General features: G+C 40.5%; 1 protein-coding gene across 5 annotated transcripts in view; it reads left to right on the plus strand.

Annotated features, from left to right (window-relative positions):
• The window catches only part of LOC138259646 (homeobox protein otx5), a 56,591-nt gene extending 48,208 nt beyond the window's left edge, over positions 1-8,383 (plus strand). For all 5 annotated transcript variants that reach the window (XM_069207504.1, XM_069207505.1, XM_069207503.1 and 2 more), the window contains one exon: positions 378-8,383. In XM_069207504.1, the coding sequence (XP_069063605.1) occupies positions 378-998 (621 nt within the window). In that variant the 3' untranslated portion in view covers positions 999-8,383. The remainder of the gene's footprint in view (positions 1-377) is intronic.
• The last annotated feature ends 7,585 nt before the right edge of the window (positions 8,384-15,968 follow it).

Consider the following 15,968-nt stretch of genomic DNA (forward strand, 5'->3'; position numbering starts at 1 on the left):
AGCGGCTGTTTCATTGGCTTTGTGGATCTGATATTACCACAAACATTACCTGTAGCAAACATAAATGCATGCAGTCTCCCACACCTTGAAAAACACCTACATAGTTTGTCTTTACAAGTTCAAAACTCCCCCAATTTGCAAATGTTGGCCACTTTTCACTAATGAAAGCCACAGTTATTTTGGTGGCCAAACCTATTTTCTGCCCTCGTACAACACTTGTTTCTATAGTTTACAATGATTGGTTGAAATATTGTTTTATGGCTGCTTTATGTCATCCTTCTAATTTTTTATTACTGGTAATATTTTAGACAGAATCCAGATGCAGCAATAGAAGTAGAAAAAGTTTGACTTAACCTCTCATGTTTGTTGTTGGACAGGTCTGGTTCAAGAACCGTAGAGCCAAGTGCCGTCAGCAGCAGCAGCAGAGCAGTGGCCAAGCTAAGCCCCGTCCCGCCAAGAAGAAAAGCTCTCCTGCTCGTGAAACCAGCTCTGAAACTAGTACCAATGGGCAATACAGTCCATCAGGGGCCGTCAACTCAGTCACCCCAAGCTCTTCTGCCAGCGCTACAGTGTCCATTTGGAGCCCAGCCTCCATCTCACCCATCCCGGACCCCATGTCTGCCTCCAACGCACCCTGCATGCAGAGGTCAGCTGCTTATCCAATGAGCTACTCCCAGGCACCCGCCTATACCCAAAGCTATGGAGGGTCCTCCTCTTACTTCAGTGGCCTTGATTGCGGATCTTACTTGTCTCCGATGCACCCCCAGTTATCTGCTCCAGGGTCCACACTGAGTCCTATTTCAAACCCAAACATGGGCAGTCACCTGAGCCAGTCTCCAGCCTCTTTATCAGCTCAGGGCTATGGAACGGCAGGTCTCGGCTTCAGCTCTGTCGACTGCTTAGATTACAAGGACCAAACGTCGTGGAAGCTCAACTTCAACGCCACTGACTGTCTGGATTACAAAGACCAAAGTTCCTGGAAGTTCCAGGTTTTGTAATGGGCATCAGCGACCACATCTCATCATTGTCTTTTCCCGCTTAAGAAGGCCAGCATACTTGTGGCTGAAGGACTCGGTATGCCCACCAGGAAGACCTGCTAAAGGAACTGGATTTGCTGGTTGACAAGGGGAAATGTGACCACATGAAAGATGATTCCACCCTCTTCTGTGGAGAGGTGGTTTAAACATGTAGATATGTGAATTTGTCATTAAAAAAACACAAGTAGGCATTCACAATATTCCAAAAATATGTGAGACCTTATTTTAGCCTTCTCCATCATGGCAGTCTCACCTGAGGCGGTCTGTGCGTCACTGTTGTACAGAGTGCGATGACCTTCAGACTCTAAGAAAATCACCATCACCTCAACTTTGTTTCACAGGCATTGAGGTCTGAAAAAATCTTAAATATTGATCATAGCTATCAGTATGACAGACTTTGACGATGATTCAAAGAGCAAGGAAGAGGCACAGTGGATTGCCCTTTACCAAGATGTGGAGCCAAGATCCGGTACTGTGTCTTTAGCTGTTTCAGTGGTCTCATCAAGTGCTGATGCCCTCCTTGAAAGAAAGATGTCCAAGGTCTACTGCTCCAGCGTCCCTTCGGGAAAGTGCCAGTGCTATTCCTTTATTGTGTTTCAGAGAAGAGTGGGTCTGGTCCTTTAAAGACATTTCAGAGAGGTCTGGGTACCTATCTTTTAAGAGAACCTTCAGCAAAGTGTTAATACTGTCCCTTTAAAAGTCACTCCACTGAACAGAATTCTATCTTTGACTTTACTACAGAGTACTGCTTTTTAAAACCTTTATGCACAACGTGCTACTATGACCTTTGTAAGTTATTTTGGAAACGTGCTGATACTTTTGTGGCGGAAGACCTATGGCTTTGACGTCTGTTTCAGTATGTTTTCAAGGCCCACAGAACAGCAGACAAGACATTTACCTTTGAAAAGAAAAGTCCTTTTCATGTATATGCGCAGACCCTATTTTTTCCCGTTTAGTAGCAAAACGGTCTTACACTTTACAGCCTTGCAACATTCCCGTTTCAACTTCTACATTTAGTAAGTTATTCATATATAAATATCAAATTTGGGAGATGCTTTGGAATAGCCTAATAGCCACCCACCCATATCTAACAAGTTTATTTAAGAAATCAACCGATTAACTGTTGGAGGATGGGTGGCCATGTTTTTTTTCTCCCGAAAAGGTTGGCCACCGTCCTGACCCAATATTTACAGATGTTGAAAACAATGGGCACAAATGTGTGACTATTGGTTGGTGAAACAGCATCCAAAAATAAAATCTTACATAAAATATGTTTTATGCCAGAGCACGTGAACTGTACTTTCTTGTGAGCTGGTTTAAGATTCAGTATCAGTCCTCTCTCCATCTTTACATTCAGTCCCTTGTAATATATTTGTAAAGTTGTATGGAATCAGTGTCAATGTATGCCTTCTTCCTTCGGGACTGTGAAATAGTGGCGAATGTGATGCAAATGAGTGCAGCAAATACTGTAGCAATAAACAATCAGACCAGTTTTGTGATCAACCCTCAGGGGAAAAATCGAACTTTTATAAAGCAAAACGTCTGATCTGTGTTTAGTGTCGTAATTAAATTAATGTGTAAATCAACTGGGAAAATCGCCTAATTGGGCCCACCTTGTACTTGACACGAACTGATTAGTTGGCAGAAACATTCCAGGGCCAGTATTGACTATGCAAAATCGGCTTCGTGTGATGTCACTTCCTGTCTGGAGAAATGCTTTGTGCAATTCCAATTTCCATTTGGCGATCTAGGTTTTATGGTGTTATTGTCTGTCTAATGTTCTGCTTTCTTATGTGACGTCTGGTCTGGATTCCCGTTTCTGTCGATGTTACTTTCTTTCTAGATGTCTTACTCGTGTGATATCGTCCCCATTTCGATTTTATTTAGTAATTACTGTTTAACGTTGGTGTTCCTTATTTTGAGCCCCTTGCCCCATCTGCCTCCCTGCTAAAAGCTGATCAAACTGAACAAAGCACACAAGAATGCTGATAGTATGTGCTGCCTGGACTAGTCTTCCTGAACTTGATGGAGTCTTCCTGTCTGGCATGGCATTTCACAAAATGTACTATGATCCAAAGTACTGCTGAAATGTGTGAAATCACACCAAATGTCAATGAAAATGAACGTCATTTTTAAAATTCCCCGTGAAATATGTGCAGTCCCTCCTGCACCGTCTTAGAGTATAAAAAAAGCAAGGCCAGTGGAGGGAATTGTAACTAACTTAAGTCTCCCGTACCCTACTCAGTCTGTATTTTTTTTTCTTCTTGATAATGTGAAAATAAAAACAAGGTAGTGAGACAATTTTTGTTGATCAAAGACTTCACCTTCAGCTTCATTGTTTGTTAAAAAAAAGTCTCCCTCTGCAAATGTTCGTTGGTAACACAAATATACATATTTACATGTTTTAAAATGTGTTCATCACATCCTCCTGTCATTGGTTAGCTACACTTTCCTCCATTAGGATGGCCTGTAATTAACGCCCCAGCAGCAAGTTTGGCATTAAGGCACGGGAGAAGTCTGTCATCATCATTCATCATTGAATCCATCTGAAGATGTGGCTTTCATGTCAAAGTCTTTGTGATTTATTATTAGCAATGCATGCTGGGATGTGCCTGTTTTTTTCAGGAAGTGGTTCATGTGTCCAATACACATAATTGTTTTCTGATTATCACTGTGACTTGAAACAAACATGATGTCTTTCCAGCCTACATTGATTACCCAAATCCAACATGCAGCCAAGGCTGGACTCATTCACATTTGTAATAAAAAAAAACAATTTAAAGCATGACCCCCTCTTAGCAATTTCAAAGTGAAGTCGCGTTTTAAACAATGGTTTGATTTAGCATCTACCAGTGCAGAAACACTGAAGCTCTGGCTTTTAATTGACAAAAGTCACCACAAGAGAGGGGCGTACTCTTTCAGCAAAAAACAAAACAAAAAGTAATTTATTGAAACATTTTACTTGGCCTAATTGCGTCCTCTTTATGACAGGCGCCTTTACAAATAGGCCTTCTACAGACTGGCACTTGTAGCAGAGGGATCTAAAAAAAAACCAGAAACTCTTTACTACAACTTTGTAAAAAGCCGAGAAGTGAAGACGTAGAGATGTGAAAGGGGAACGCCACTGCATTCGTCCCAGGCAGTTTGTTTCATCTGTCCTGCTGAGCTGTGTGTCTTTTAAAGGCCCTCACGACTAAATTTCAATTTTTCCTGGATTCCCAGTTTTGAGGTTCAGTGCCAGGGCAGACTTCACTTCGTATCAAGTTTGACTTCAGAAGACATAGTACTGAGTGGCATTACCTAAATAATTCTCAATGGAATGCCATGGGGACAGGAAAGGGAACATCATTGGAGTTTTATGCTCCCTGACACAGCAGACTCAGCACAATTTGCTGCCTACTGCAGCACAGCATGAAACCAAACTAGACGGCGCAACAGGACATGGGCATAATTTAATCAATCTGAGGTCTGTCACCTTCTGAGACTAGAAGCAAGAAAAATCATGGGTCATCATAAATTATCACAGTTGGGCCCTCCCTGCTGCTTGCTGGGAAATACAGTTTGGTTGCCTATTGCAGTGACCTGGCACTAATGGACCATCACTTGATGTCCGAAGTGGAAGGCACCAGGGGCTAGCGGGTCACTACAGGTCTCACTCATTGAATGTCATCCTCACAACTCAGAGCACAGTCTCGCTCTCATCAGTCTCAATGAGCGTGTTGTCTTCACATCTGCTGATGAGAATTGTTCTAGTAAATTACTGGCCTTTGTTCCAAAACCCTAAAGTTTGAGTCTTGTAGACACTTGGGTTCCATGTTTGTACACTTGTCTCGTTTATTACATTTCCAACCCATCTTATCCTCACTGGCTCATGTGAGATTTAAATATCTTCTGAAATTTGAATAAGTAGCTGTGTTAGCGACCACGTGAAAAGATTGGTGCAGCTAAATGTGAGGTCAAGTGAGAACAAGTGGCAGACATATAAGCTGAGCATGGTCAGTTGTGCAATACTTTGGCAAAATGCATCTGAAATCTCTGGCCTTATCCAATACCAGAACACTAGGGGACATGTTTACGGGTGCGCGACACTGCAGCACAGGCCGCATTTCTGACTTTCTATTGCACTGGCACCATGTTCACAGCCTAGCGCAAACACAGGCCCCCTTGCACCATGGCTGCACCTGCGGTGCACGAAAGGCCACCTTCCTGCACCAAAAACATTCTTAGAGGCATATCCTCTATCTATGTGTGCTGCTTAATGCAGCACATATAGAAAGAGGAAGTAACGGGGAGAAATAAATATATTTCTCCTCGTTAACCCCTCCCCTGGGAAGGTGTAGCATTTTGGTTCATTCCCAGGTTTACCAGTTCTGGTAAATCTGGGAATGCATTAAAATCCATGAGAGTTGGGGGGGAACAGCCACGCAACACTGATGGAACGCCTTCTCAGGGCAGAGAAAGGCGACGCATCGGTTTGCATTGCGTTTCCTTACTCCAGATTTATGGAGCAACTCAGGGCCATTCAAAATGTCCTTGCGTGACTTCATAAATCGCATTTCCGGTTTGTGTCATGCATGTACCACATTAGGTGGTACACATGCAATGCAAACCAGCTCGTAAATATGCCCCTCGAGTTACAATCTCCAAATGAATTCCAAAAATCAAACCAAATGGCCCTCTTTCCACCCTGGCTTCTCCATAGTCCTTTCATAACACGTGCATGTTTCTGTCACACCACATCCACCATTTTCAGATGGACTCAGATTTGAAAAGAAACATTCACTGTAAGAAAAAATCAATCCAAAGCTTGTTAGTTTAATTCTATTCAAATATATGCATCATTTAGGTCGCAATTGTTTTGTGTGAATTAACTCACCAGAAGTGTTTTACACCAAGTTCCCATATTGAGTCTGTTCACCCACTTTTGTTTCTACTTTTTACTTCACTTGGAATTTCCACCTCTCTTACCTTTTCTCCCTTTTCACATTTGGAACTTTAATATTCACTGCCACTCAAATTCCACACTTTAACATTCTTATATGTTTGTCTATTACGTTTACACCTGTGAACCTGGTGCACTTTCTTCAATGCACTCTCACAAAGTACACAACATTAGAGTAGCAACGCAAGCAAATATGCCTCTGGTTTCACGATAACCCGGGTGTTAGTCTCACTCAGTGAAATCCAATTCTATGGTTTCATTGTTAAAAACGTGATGGACACAAATAATGGAGCATCAATAGCACGATAAAAAAAATAAGAGAAGCTCAGACATAAAATATAGCAAATCAGACCTGGGCGCAGGATATATTCACTCTAAATTTGTGCCTCATAAAACGTATATGTTTGAATAACCACTTGGATCTTTTTTTTAACAATTAAAAGCGTGCTTTAATGTGAATAACTGCATCTCTGTATTTTAATTGTTAGTTACAGTGAATGAAGTAGAGAAATACTAGTGCAGCAAACCAATATGTGGATGAACGCCAAAAATAAAAAAAAGGTGTAACATGGAAATAAAAACGCACCCCTGATTAAATGAGCTAGAAATGCACATAAGAAAAAACTAAAAGCCCTGTAATTCAGAATAGAAGCTCACATTTTCTCATTCCTAGGCAATAACTCACTCATATGGTGGGGTACCAACATGTTTGTGGTATGTAATCCTTCTTCATGACAACAATGTCGTGTAAGTATTTAAGAATTTCAACTAATAAGAAAGTTATCAAGTGCTTCGCATCTGACCCTCACTCTCCTATTTCTTTTAAGTTATGGATGCTGGAAGAGAACTAATACGTTTGTTGTTGCCTACGTACACATACCAGAATGTTGATTTCTAAATTCAGAACCTGTCATTATAACACTACCATCAGGTTGCTATGCAAACTCTTGTTACATGAGGTCGGTGATACATTTCTGTAAACTCCATAACAATATAAATACATTTCTGTGAGCTCTAGTCACAAATTTACTTACACGAGGGCTATCCATTCAACCGGCTTTTAGAGCCTGCATCTGGAAGTCATGTCCAAAGATTAGCAGGCCACTCTGCGGCACACCCCAATTAGGCCCATGCTGTTTACCCAACAGACCCCTCCAAGGCAGGACCAGCTCTAGCCCCATCGCCTGTAGATTCTAAGAATATCCCACAGAGTTGAGCAAAATCTCATTAACAAAAACAAACAGCAGGTGGAAGGTGGGCAGCTGAGGGGGGTAAGGCCTGTGTAAATGAAGTAGCAGTGGGCTGAATGGATCCTGACGTTCCCCATATATTGAATGCATCAATATAATGACACTGCAAGCTGCACCATTTTAAGTCTCAAACAATAGTGCAGCATGCCCTGGTGCACAGCATTATACGGCACTAATCAAGGCGATTGCAACTCAAAAATGGTTACTGACATTGCCTTGGGCTCTGCTAGGATGACATTTCAACCGAAAGATTTGAAAACCATCATAGTAAAAGCTTAAAATTTTACATTTACATTTTGTAAATTTGCTGAGGTGTAGGAGGAGGTACTCTGAAAGGGGCAACCAATGTACACAGCTAAACGGATTTTTTTTTTTTTTACACAAACCCTTTTGTATAGTGTTGCTGATTTATTTAATATATGTATTTTGCTAGATTCTCAGGAAAAAAGTCTTTGTTCATTACTCTTACTAATTTATTCCTATTATGCCTCATAAAGTCAGAAATTCTTATCTAAATGATGCAATGTCCGACCCTTGTGCAAATCAAAAGCCATGAAGATAACATACCTCGATTGAACATGCCTGTACATGGTGTTTACAATCAATGCTTTATGAAACAAGCACATATCTCAGTATTTGTGCTTGTTATTTCTTATATTTTGTTCAAAAAGTATTTCACCAGCAGGGCTTTGTCCCGAAACAGTGTTCGCTTTGCTTGCCATAGAAAGGCACGAACTGATGAAAATTAGAAATATTAATACCAAATAGGTAATCAGCGGGAAGTGTCTAGGATTTTCTGGAGTATTTTTTCCTTGTTGTTGGAACCGAATGGAGCAGAAATCCCTTGTGTGAACAAAAAGGGTGTAAACATTTCGAAAGAATGTCTGTTTTTTTATTTTTATCGTTTCTTTGCCGTGAACAAAATCACAATCTTGAAAATTATTTTTATGTTGTCTGTTTGCTGTAATTGTTTTAGACGTCTTACTTACTGTTTAGTTGCTGGACTTAACATGGAAAATGTTCCAAGGCACGATGTACTATATATTTGTCTTTGTTGATGACGACTATATTTATTATTTTAGTCAGTGAAAAACAATCGTTATAAAGCAACCGATCTTGGTGAAAAAAGAAAAATAAATACTCATAAAACCTAAGTTCTTAGTTTTATTTTTTGTATTTTGATTTTTTCTTATTTATATTCCATTTGGTTTTCTTAGGTCCAACGAGCTGTGATAATATTGCAGTGACTTGCTACTTCTCCTATGTTTTCTTGTACCAGACTGTCTCCAGAATCATCCATTTTCCTACCATTTATAGAAAAAAGAACTTTACCCATTTTTAGCAAAAATCTGCATCCAAGTGTCTCAGTTTATGCCACATTCTATTAGGCATGAGTCAGGAATCCATCGCAAACGCGAATTCAATGACATATGTTCCGTCTTTGCCATGGAAAGCTCAGATTCTGACTCCTTTATCAGAGCTTCTAAACTTACTCCTGGGTCAACTAAGTGTAAGGGGTGAAGTGAGCAGTGAAATGGCCCAAATAGCAGACCATTGGTAAAGGCGAACTACCATGTGCAAAGGAAATGAATGGTTGCTTTGTGAATCACAAACAATGCCAAAAACGATGTGACTAGTATGCTACTATACTAGTATGTCTACTTTTGTTCTTCTTTTTTTGTGAATCTGGGCCTCTGAGTCTACAACTCCAACCAAAAAGAGGCCAACATTTTACATTCCAGCAGGTGTCCTGCCTTTTAACGCCATAGGCATTCATAATACATAGAAGAGTGATACCACCTGGGGGGTGGGGGGGGGGGGGGGGGGCTTCATACCCTGTCTCAAAGAGTCCAAGTCCTCTCAAGTAATCTTCTGCCTCAATGCTCTGCGAGCTCTTCAAATCTGTGTAAAGACAAGCAAAGTTGCGTCCAGCAGCTGACTTCATTTGGATTGATGTAAGATAAGAATTGTGAAGCAACACATCCAAAGCTATTCACAAAATTATGGACTGCTTACACCACATGATTCTATGAGACAACATCATTATGCTTTGTAGTATAAAAATCAAAGACAGTAGGCAACACTATTTTTGTGCTCTAAAAGAAGGCATGAAACACGTGTTGGCTGTTCAAAACAAAACACGTGAAAATAAAAATGAATCACCATGGAATTAATCATTGATATAATTTGTGGGAATTGGGTTCTTAGCCACATGGGAATAAACATAAGGCACTACTGGACATAACAACACCACAAAATAAAATAAAGGAGGGAGTGTTGAAACTTTTTAAACACTCATCCCCAGTCACAGATCTGGGTTTAATCCATTGTTATTTTGCTTGCCATGGACCCCAGTTTGTGTTGCTATGTTTGCATAAGTGGCCAGGGTCTGCCCAGACGTGCATCCCTTGCTCACTGCCCCACTGGATTCAAGCTAGCCCGGCTGATGAGGGGGTAATACCCTGAAAACAGCCCTAGGATGCTTGTTTCAGGTCCAGGGAAGACCTGGCCTGGCAGCTCGGGCTGGACTGTTCCCATGGGGAGCAGGGGCAAGACTGATTTGCATATGGCTGGGTCCAAACTGGGGTGGCATGGTGAGCATGAAAACGATAGATTCAACCCAGATCTGTGACTTGGGGTGAGTGTCTGAAAAGTTTCAGCACTCCATCCACTGTCTTGTTGTGTTACTACTGGACATAAACCACAATGCACGGATTAAGCAACTAGTGAAACCTCAGGGTCTGCAGGCCCTTCTCTTGCTCTTCATCCACTTAGATCCATGCTGCCGCCCACAGGATCCTGGCCCCACGTTCTGCATTCTATGCTACAGACCTCCACACGTTCCAAAGACAACCACAGAATAGGATAGATGCAACCTACCTGCATTAGAACACGGTTGCAATTTAAACATGAAGATGCTTGGAAGTAAGGCTACCTTGTACACTTACTTTTGTCACACAACTCACAAATGCTAATAATGAATAACCAGGGCGGTTGGAATTATTCAGCAACATAAGAACAAATTATAGAGCAGGGTTGCCTAAATTATTATACCATGGCTCTCATACATCAAAAAATCACTAATTTCTCTTTGGTTGATAGACCCCTGGGAACACTCTGCTTCTTTGTCTTTCCCGACTAAGAATGCACTGCAGTCACTCTATGGGAGACCATAGCGGTGAACACCTCCAGGAAGGCTGCCTCCTCCAGGCTGTTGAATGAGCTTTTTATCTTACGCCTGTAGGTTTGTACGAATCGTTTTGGGATCTGGTTACTGTTCCTGTAAATCGGAGGCTCTACTTCCATATTCATGTGGGTGGCATCCCACTGGCATCCTTTCCAACAAGGTGGGCTACTGGGTGCACGGATGCTTGCCCAGTTTGCACTTGCTCAGATGAGTGTTGCTCATGTCTTCTTTGTCTGCCCCACCTTTGCCCACCCACGCAAACTATGGCTAGCTCCTACCCGTAGGCGTGTGGGCGTGCACAAGCGTGTGTTGCCTGACGTATTCTGAGGTCTGACCACACACCCGCATATGTTGTTCCTGTGGCCAAATTTCTGTTGCGCTATGTAGAGACTTTGCACAATGATTCCTAATCTACTGTGATGCCATGCTGTTTATTTTATTTATATTGTTATATTCAGGTCTATTAAGATTTGATGTATTAGAAATTACATTTTTATATTAAAAGGGCAGTTTTAGTTATTTATTATCTTTGTATGTTTTCACATGTGGTTTTTTGGCCCTAGTGACCGACATAAAGTTATTTTGAATGAATGGCTAAATTATGCGCAGGACAATCACATTTTACAGTATCATTTTGCTGTTTTGTAATTGTAACACACATACAGACATTAATAGTCTATTGGTACATGCCTCATCCTATTAGCAGTTTAATATCTGAAGGCAGCAATCTTCAACTGAAATGAGTCCATTTAAACTTTTACCACTGTGTGGCCTCGTGCGTGGCACTTCTTTTGTTATTTTTGATCCAGTTTTTAGTTGAGTACTACAAAAATGCAGCATAGAGTGGATCGTATCTCAATCTCCTTAAATCCATAACTGTGCGGAAAACGCCATACCCACAACTGCATAGTTACAAAGTCCCTGGGAATGGTATCTCCCTAACCTTCGATAAAGCGCAAAGACTGCATCCAAGTCTAAGTGCAAGGCATACCCTGCACAAGTAAGAGCCAAATAATTCCCAGATCAAAAAGAACCAGTTTACCACACTTCCAAGATGCCCAAAGACATCAACTCATTGCCAGGTACGATCATAAATGAGAATAAGCTGTAATTACTGTATATCACTATACTGCAAACAGCAAGATGCTTGTCCCATTCTGCTCCATTGAATTGTTAAAAAGGTTACAATAAAAACCTACGTGATTGGAAATAAAATAAAAATTCAAAATACTGCATTAAAATATTTTATACATAAATAATAAACGTGTATTTTTGTGGTTTGGACGTGCAACTGTGTTTTGAGAAGTAACTTGCACTCCGATTTTGTGAATAAGTACATAGTAAACGTACTCAAAAGAGTAAGTTACCTTTGTGAATCTTGCCCTGAAGGTAAAAACCCTCGAAAGCTTTTTGGAACCTAGGCCCAGATTTACTAAGAAACGACATAACGCAGTGCAGAGTTTTCTGTGATGCATTGCATGAACAGAAGAAAGAAGAACAGAGCCATATCTAGTAAGATGTGGTGCTCTTCTGCTCTCTCCCTGGCTAGCACATCTCATGCTTCTAAGCACCAACTACGGTGCATGGGAGTTTGTGTTGTGGTAACTAGAGTATTTGTACAGGGTGGGATACCTATGCTTTAAGGCATGTCCCTCTTTGTGTGCGTGCTGTACAATGCAGCACAAATGCAACAAAGGAAAAACAAGAAAGAATAAAAACATTTCTTCTCGTTACACCGGCTTCAAGGAGGTGCAAGATTTTGGCTTGAATCCCTGTGTACAATATTTGTAGTTAGGGATTTGCGTCAAACCTCACTGGCGGTTGCTTGGGAGTGCAAACAAATATTAACACAAATCTGATGCAAAGTGTTTGTAAATCTGGGCCGTAGTGTGTAAAGCATTCTCTGCATTCTAGTTCGGAGGATGTAAGTCATCCCCCTGATTTGGAAGGTGCAAAGCATTGAGGGCTCGTTGCTACTGATGTGCTAGTCATTCAGGTCTGTTTGTGCTCCTGTGTTGATGATGTAAACCATACAGATAACTCTAGTACTGAGGATGTAAACCTCTCAGGGCTATCAATTCCTCAGGATCAACCTAATTACACACGAATATCAACCTGGTGGTGCAAACTGACCACTTGCGAAAAGCATAAGAACTGCCAGCCCCCTTGTACTTCAATCCATGTCATTCTTTCATCTCCTGTATGCCACTTCCACACACAATTGACTTATAGAACTTAAAATCTCCTTAACATGGCTTTTGTAAAGCCAGAATTTAACGCAAGGGGTTTCTTGCCAATATGTAACATGCGCTCTTTTTTTAATCCAGTTCGGGGCCACTAGTTTTATCACCCTCAGTAGGCATGCCCCGATTCGTGATAGTCCCCGTTGGAGTAAGCTCAGCTCCTTCAACCAGATCAATTAGCCCACTGAGCAAGCGCAACCAGAAGGCAGATAGTTTCCGCAGAAAATAGAAAATACAATCCTCTGGTAGTCCAATAGCCATGAGAAATATTGTACGAACGCCTGGCTACAATGCTAGTCTGAATTTTTAATTTTAATGACCAAAGTTGAAACATTTGAATTGCACAAAGGAAATGTGCATACCCACAGGTCCTCCCTTGAGGTTGAGTTGGGAGTTTTCTGTAATGGACAAAAGAAGGATTGTACGGTATAAGATGGATATAAAGAATGTTTATTTTAAAAATGTTGCAGCGTTTATAGGCTTATGGGTGCTTAGAGGCAATCAGGAGTTTCCTCCATTTTGTATTCATTGGGAGCTAGGACCCAATGAGGGCAGGGCCTCCTGACTCATGGAAAAAGGTAAGACATACGAATGGTGCCAATGGAGGTTCAATAGGTTATCTAGCTAGAATCAGAGGCAAGACAAAAGTGTGCCTCTCCACCAGAAACAGCATCCCTCCTGGGCGACACATTGGCTGTGGGGTAAGGACTCAGCAGACACCTAAAAGAGGCAGTAGGATCTGTGGAGCAAACTACTTTGACGTTGGATGTTCACCACTAGCAAACTTTGCTCTGTGCATTTCAATTGCTGGTGATTAATGACTGCTTTACTTGATTTAAAATCTCATTTGACTCAGCAGCATATTTATACTCATAGATGGGAGCATGGTGCCTGAAATCGTTACCTATTTCTGTACAATTGTCTATAATATATTTGATTTGCCTTACCCAATTGTGCTGAATTAAGTGAAGTGATGATGCTTCACATGCAACTGCACTTTGTCCCGAGGAAGACCCAAGTATTAGTAACAATGTATGTTGAAATATCAATGTTTTGTTATCTTTGACTATACCATCTAATCATTTAGTCACTGCATCTGTAATATTGGCAACTAGTTGAGTATCTATGTTTTCTTCTACCTACCCATTTTTATTAACACTTGTGAATTTGTTTTTATACTACTTATAGTCCACTAAAGCCCTTGCACACTTAGAATCTCTTTAAATGTGCCCATATTTTGTTATTCTGTGTTGTACATATTTAGCCAAACTGTTCAAGTAAGTGTAGCCTCATTCTTAAGGTGTCACAATGAAGTGATGTCAGCCGTTTACTGTAGCTTGTTGAATTGTTTCTGCAAGACCGTCTCAAATTCTTCTCACGAGAAGAGTCTGGTACCTGATTGTTAGATTTGTTGGAGCATTTCTTTATGCTCTAATTCGAGGCCCATACATCTTTTCAACCTAGCAGGGGATAAAGGTCAATTTAACATTTTATCAACCAAACATTTAATCTACAGTATGACCAATTTGACCACATAATGAAGACTCAAAGCAGAAATAAAGTTAAAGGGTTTTATTACAAATCTGTACTCAGGTTAATGTAAACAATTCTCAAAAACAAGCTGTAAAGATACAGTATCGCCATAAGGTGACCAAATCTATTGAAAAAGTTAATGCGGATAAGCATGAGACAAACTAAACACTCTATGACTGCGATAAAGAATAATAACAAAACTTGATAATCCAAAAATAAATTCTGGCCGAATCTTTTAAACATTAAGGCAAATTAGAATCATCCAAATAGCCAAGCTAAGACAAAGGGAAATCTTCCTAATCAACATGCCACTTGTTGACTTGAGCTAAACTACAAAACATGGGGACAAAGGGTACAAAGGAAATAAAGAATAAAAAGAACTTGGAAAAATGACATCTGGAGCAAAATAAAACTGACTAAGGTAGGCAGAGAGTAGGTTAAAAGGGAAGGTGTCAGCACATTAGAAGCTCTGTTAACAGTCTTCCTGTGAGTAAAGGAAAATCTAAGTGCTCTAAGCAAGCATTGGGAAATTGCGAGACAAAGGAAAAGAGGTCTGTATCTCTCAAAGTCCAAGAGAATCAGCTCTACAACTTAAATCGATCAGCAGAAGTCCTAGTTACCATAATGATTAGTCCATTGGTAACACCCAAGGATCGGACGATCACATGGTCCAATCTCCTCATATTGCACAGCAACTTTTGCAATATAGATGGATGTTCCCAAGATCGTCCTGGAAAGGTACCTGTCCTTGTTCTCCTCTACGATTTTTGTAACATTAGGAAAAAGGGCAGTCTTCACATTCTTGGTTTCCTCATGTACCTTCACAGGCTCTCTAAGAGTTAAACAATAGCACATCTATTTCCAATCTAACATTTCATGCAAAAGCCACTTGAAACAAAATTACATGTTAGCAGGAATGGGGAACAGTTTCTCGTATTATGGAGATTTTCTAGTAGGCCTAATAGGGCTAACCTAACACAGAATTAGAATTGCACACTTTATTCATTTACATTGAGCATGTCGACTCACATTATAAATGTCAGTTACATTGTCATTTAAACTTGATGTTACAGTAAATGCAAACCAAAATAAAACTGTTCATACATGTAAGTGAATATGATGGAGAACTACTTTTCTTCAAGATTGGATTTTTAACATTTAGTGCACATGCTATGAAAATCCTTATTGTTTAAAAGGAAAGCACTCTCTAGCCACATAGGGATTGTTTTAAAATCACAATCACTTCTTACATTTCAATTAACATGGTTATACCTCACACATGTCTTTTCTAACACTACAGTGAATGCACCTCAATATGGACTTTGAGTGCACAACTTCACAATTAGTTCATCATTAATTCACACATTATAATTTCAGTATGGTCATGTTTACCCCAACATTGTGACACCAAAGGTAGCAGTCATTTATCCTCTGCACCAGCCCCCCTCTGATGGCAAATAAAGCCATCACATCAGATTATAGTCTCTCATATCAATGAGACAGATCAAAATCTCAGAGGTCGATCCAGGAAAGATCTTCTGGACTCCTCTAATTGCTAAATGTCAATGTAATAGATGTTTCATCTATTCCTAAGCTCTATTTCCCCTATTCTTCTCACCTTACCTGCCCTTTCTCTTCTGTACATACTGGTACAACTTGAAAGATTAAAATATCACCAAGATATAGGGCAATTAACAGGACCAAATTTTCCAAACCATCTTCCAACTGCTGAGAAACTGCTAGCATACCATGCACCTGTTGCTTACCATCTTTCAG

The sequence above is a fragment of the Pleurodeles waltl genome, chromosome 9 (genome assembly GCF_031143425.1).
Source record: "Pleurodeles waltl isolate 20211129_DDA chromosome 9, aPleWal1.hap1.20221129, whole genome shotgun sequence".
Taxonomy (NCBI): Eukaryota; Metazoa; Chordata; class Amphibia; order Caudata; family Salamandridae; genus Pleurodeles; species Pleurodeles waltl.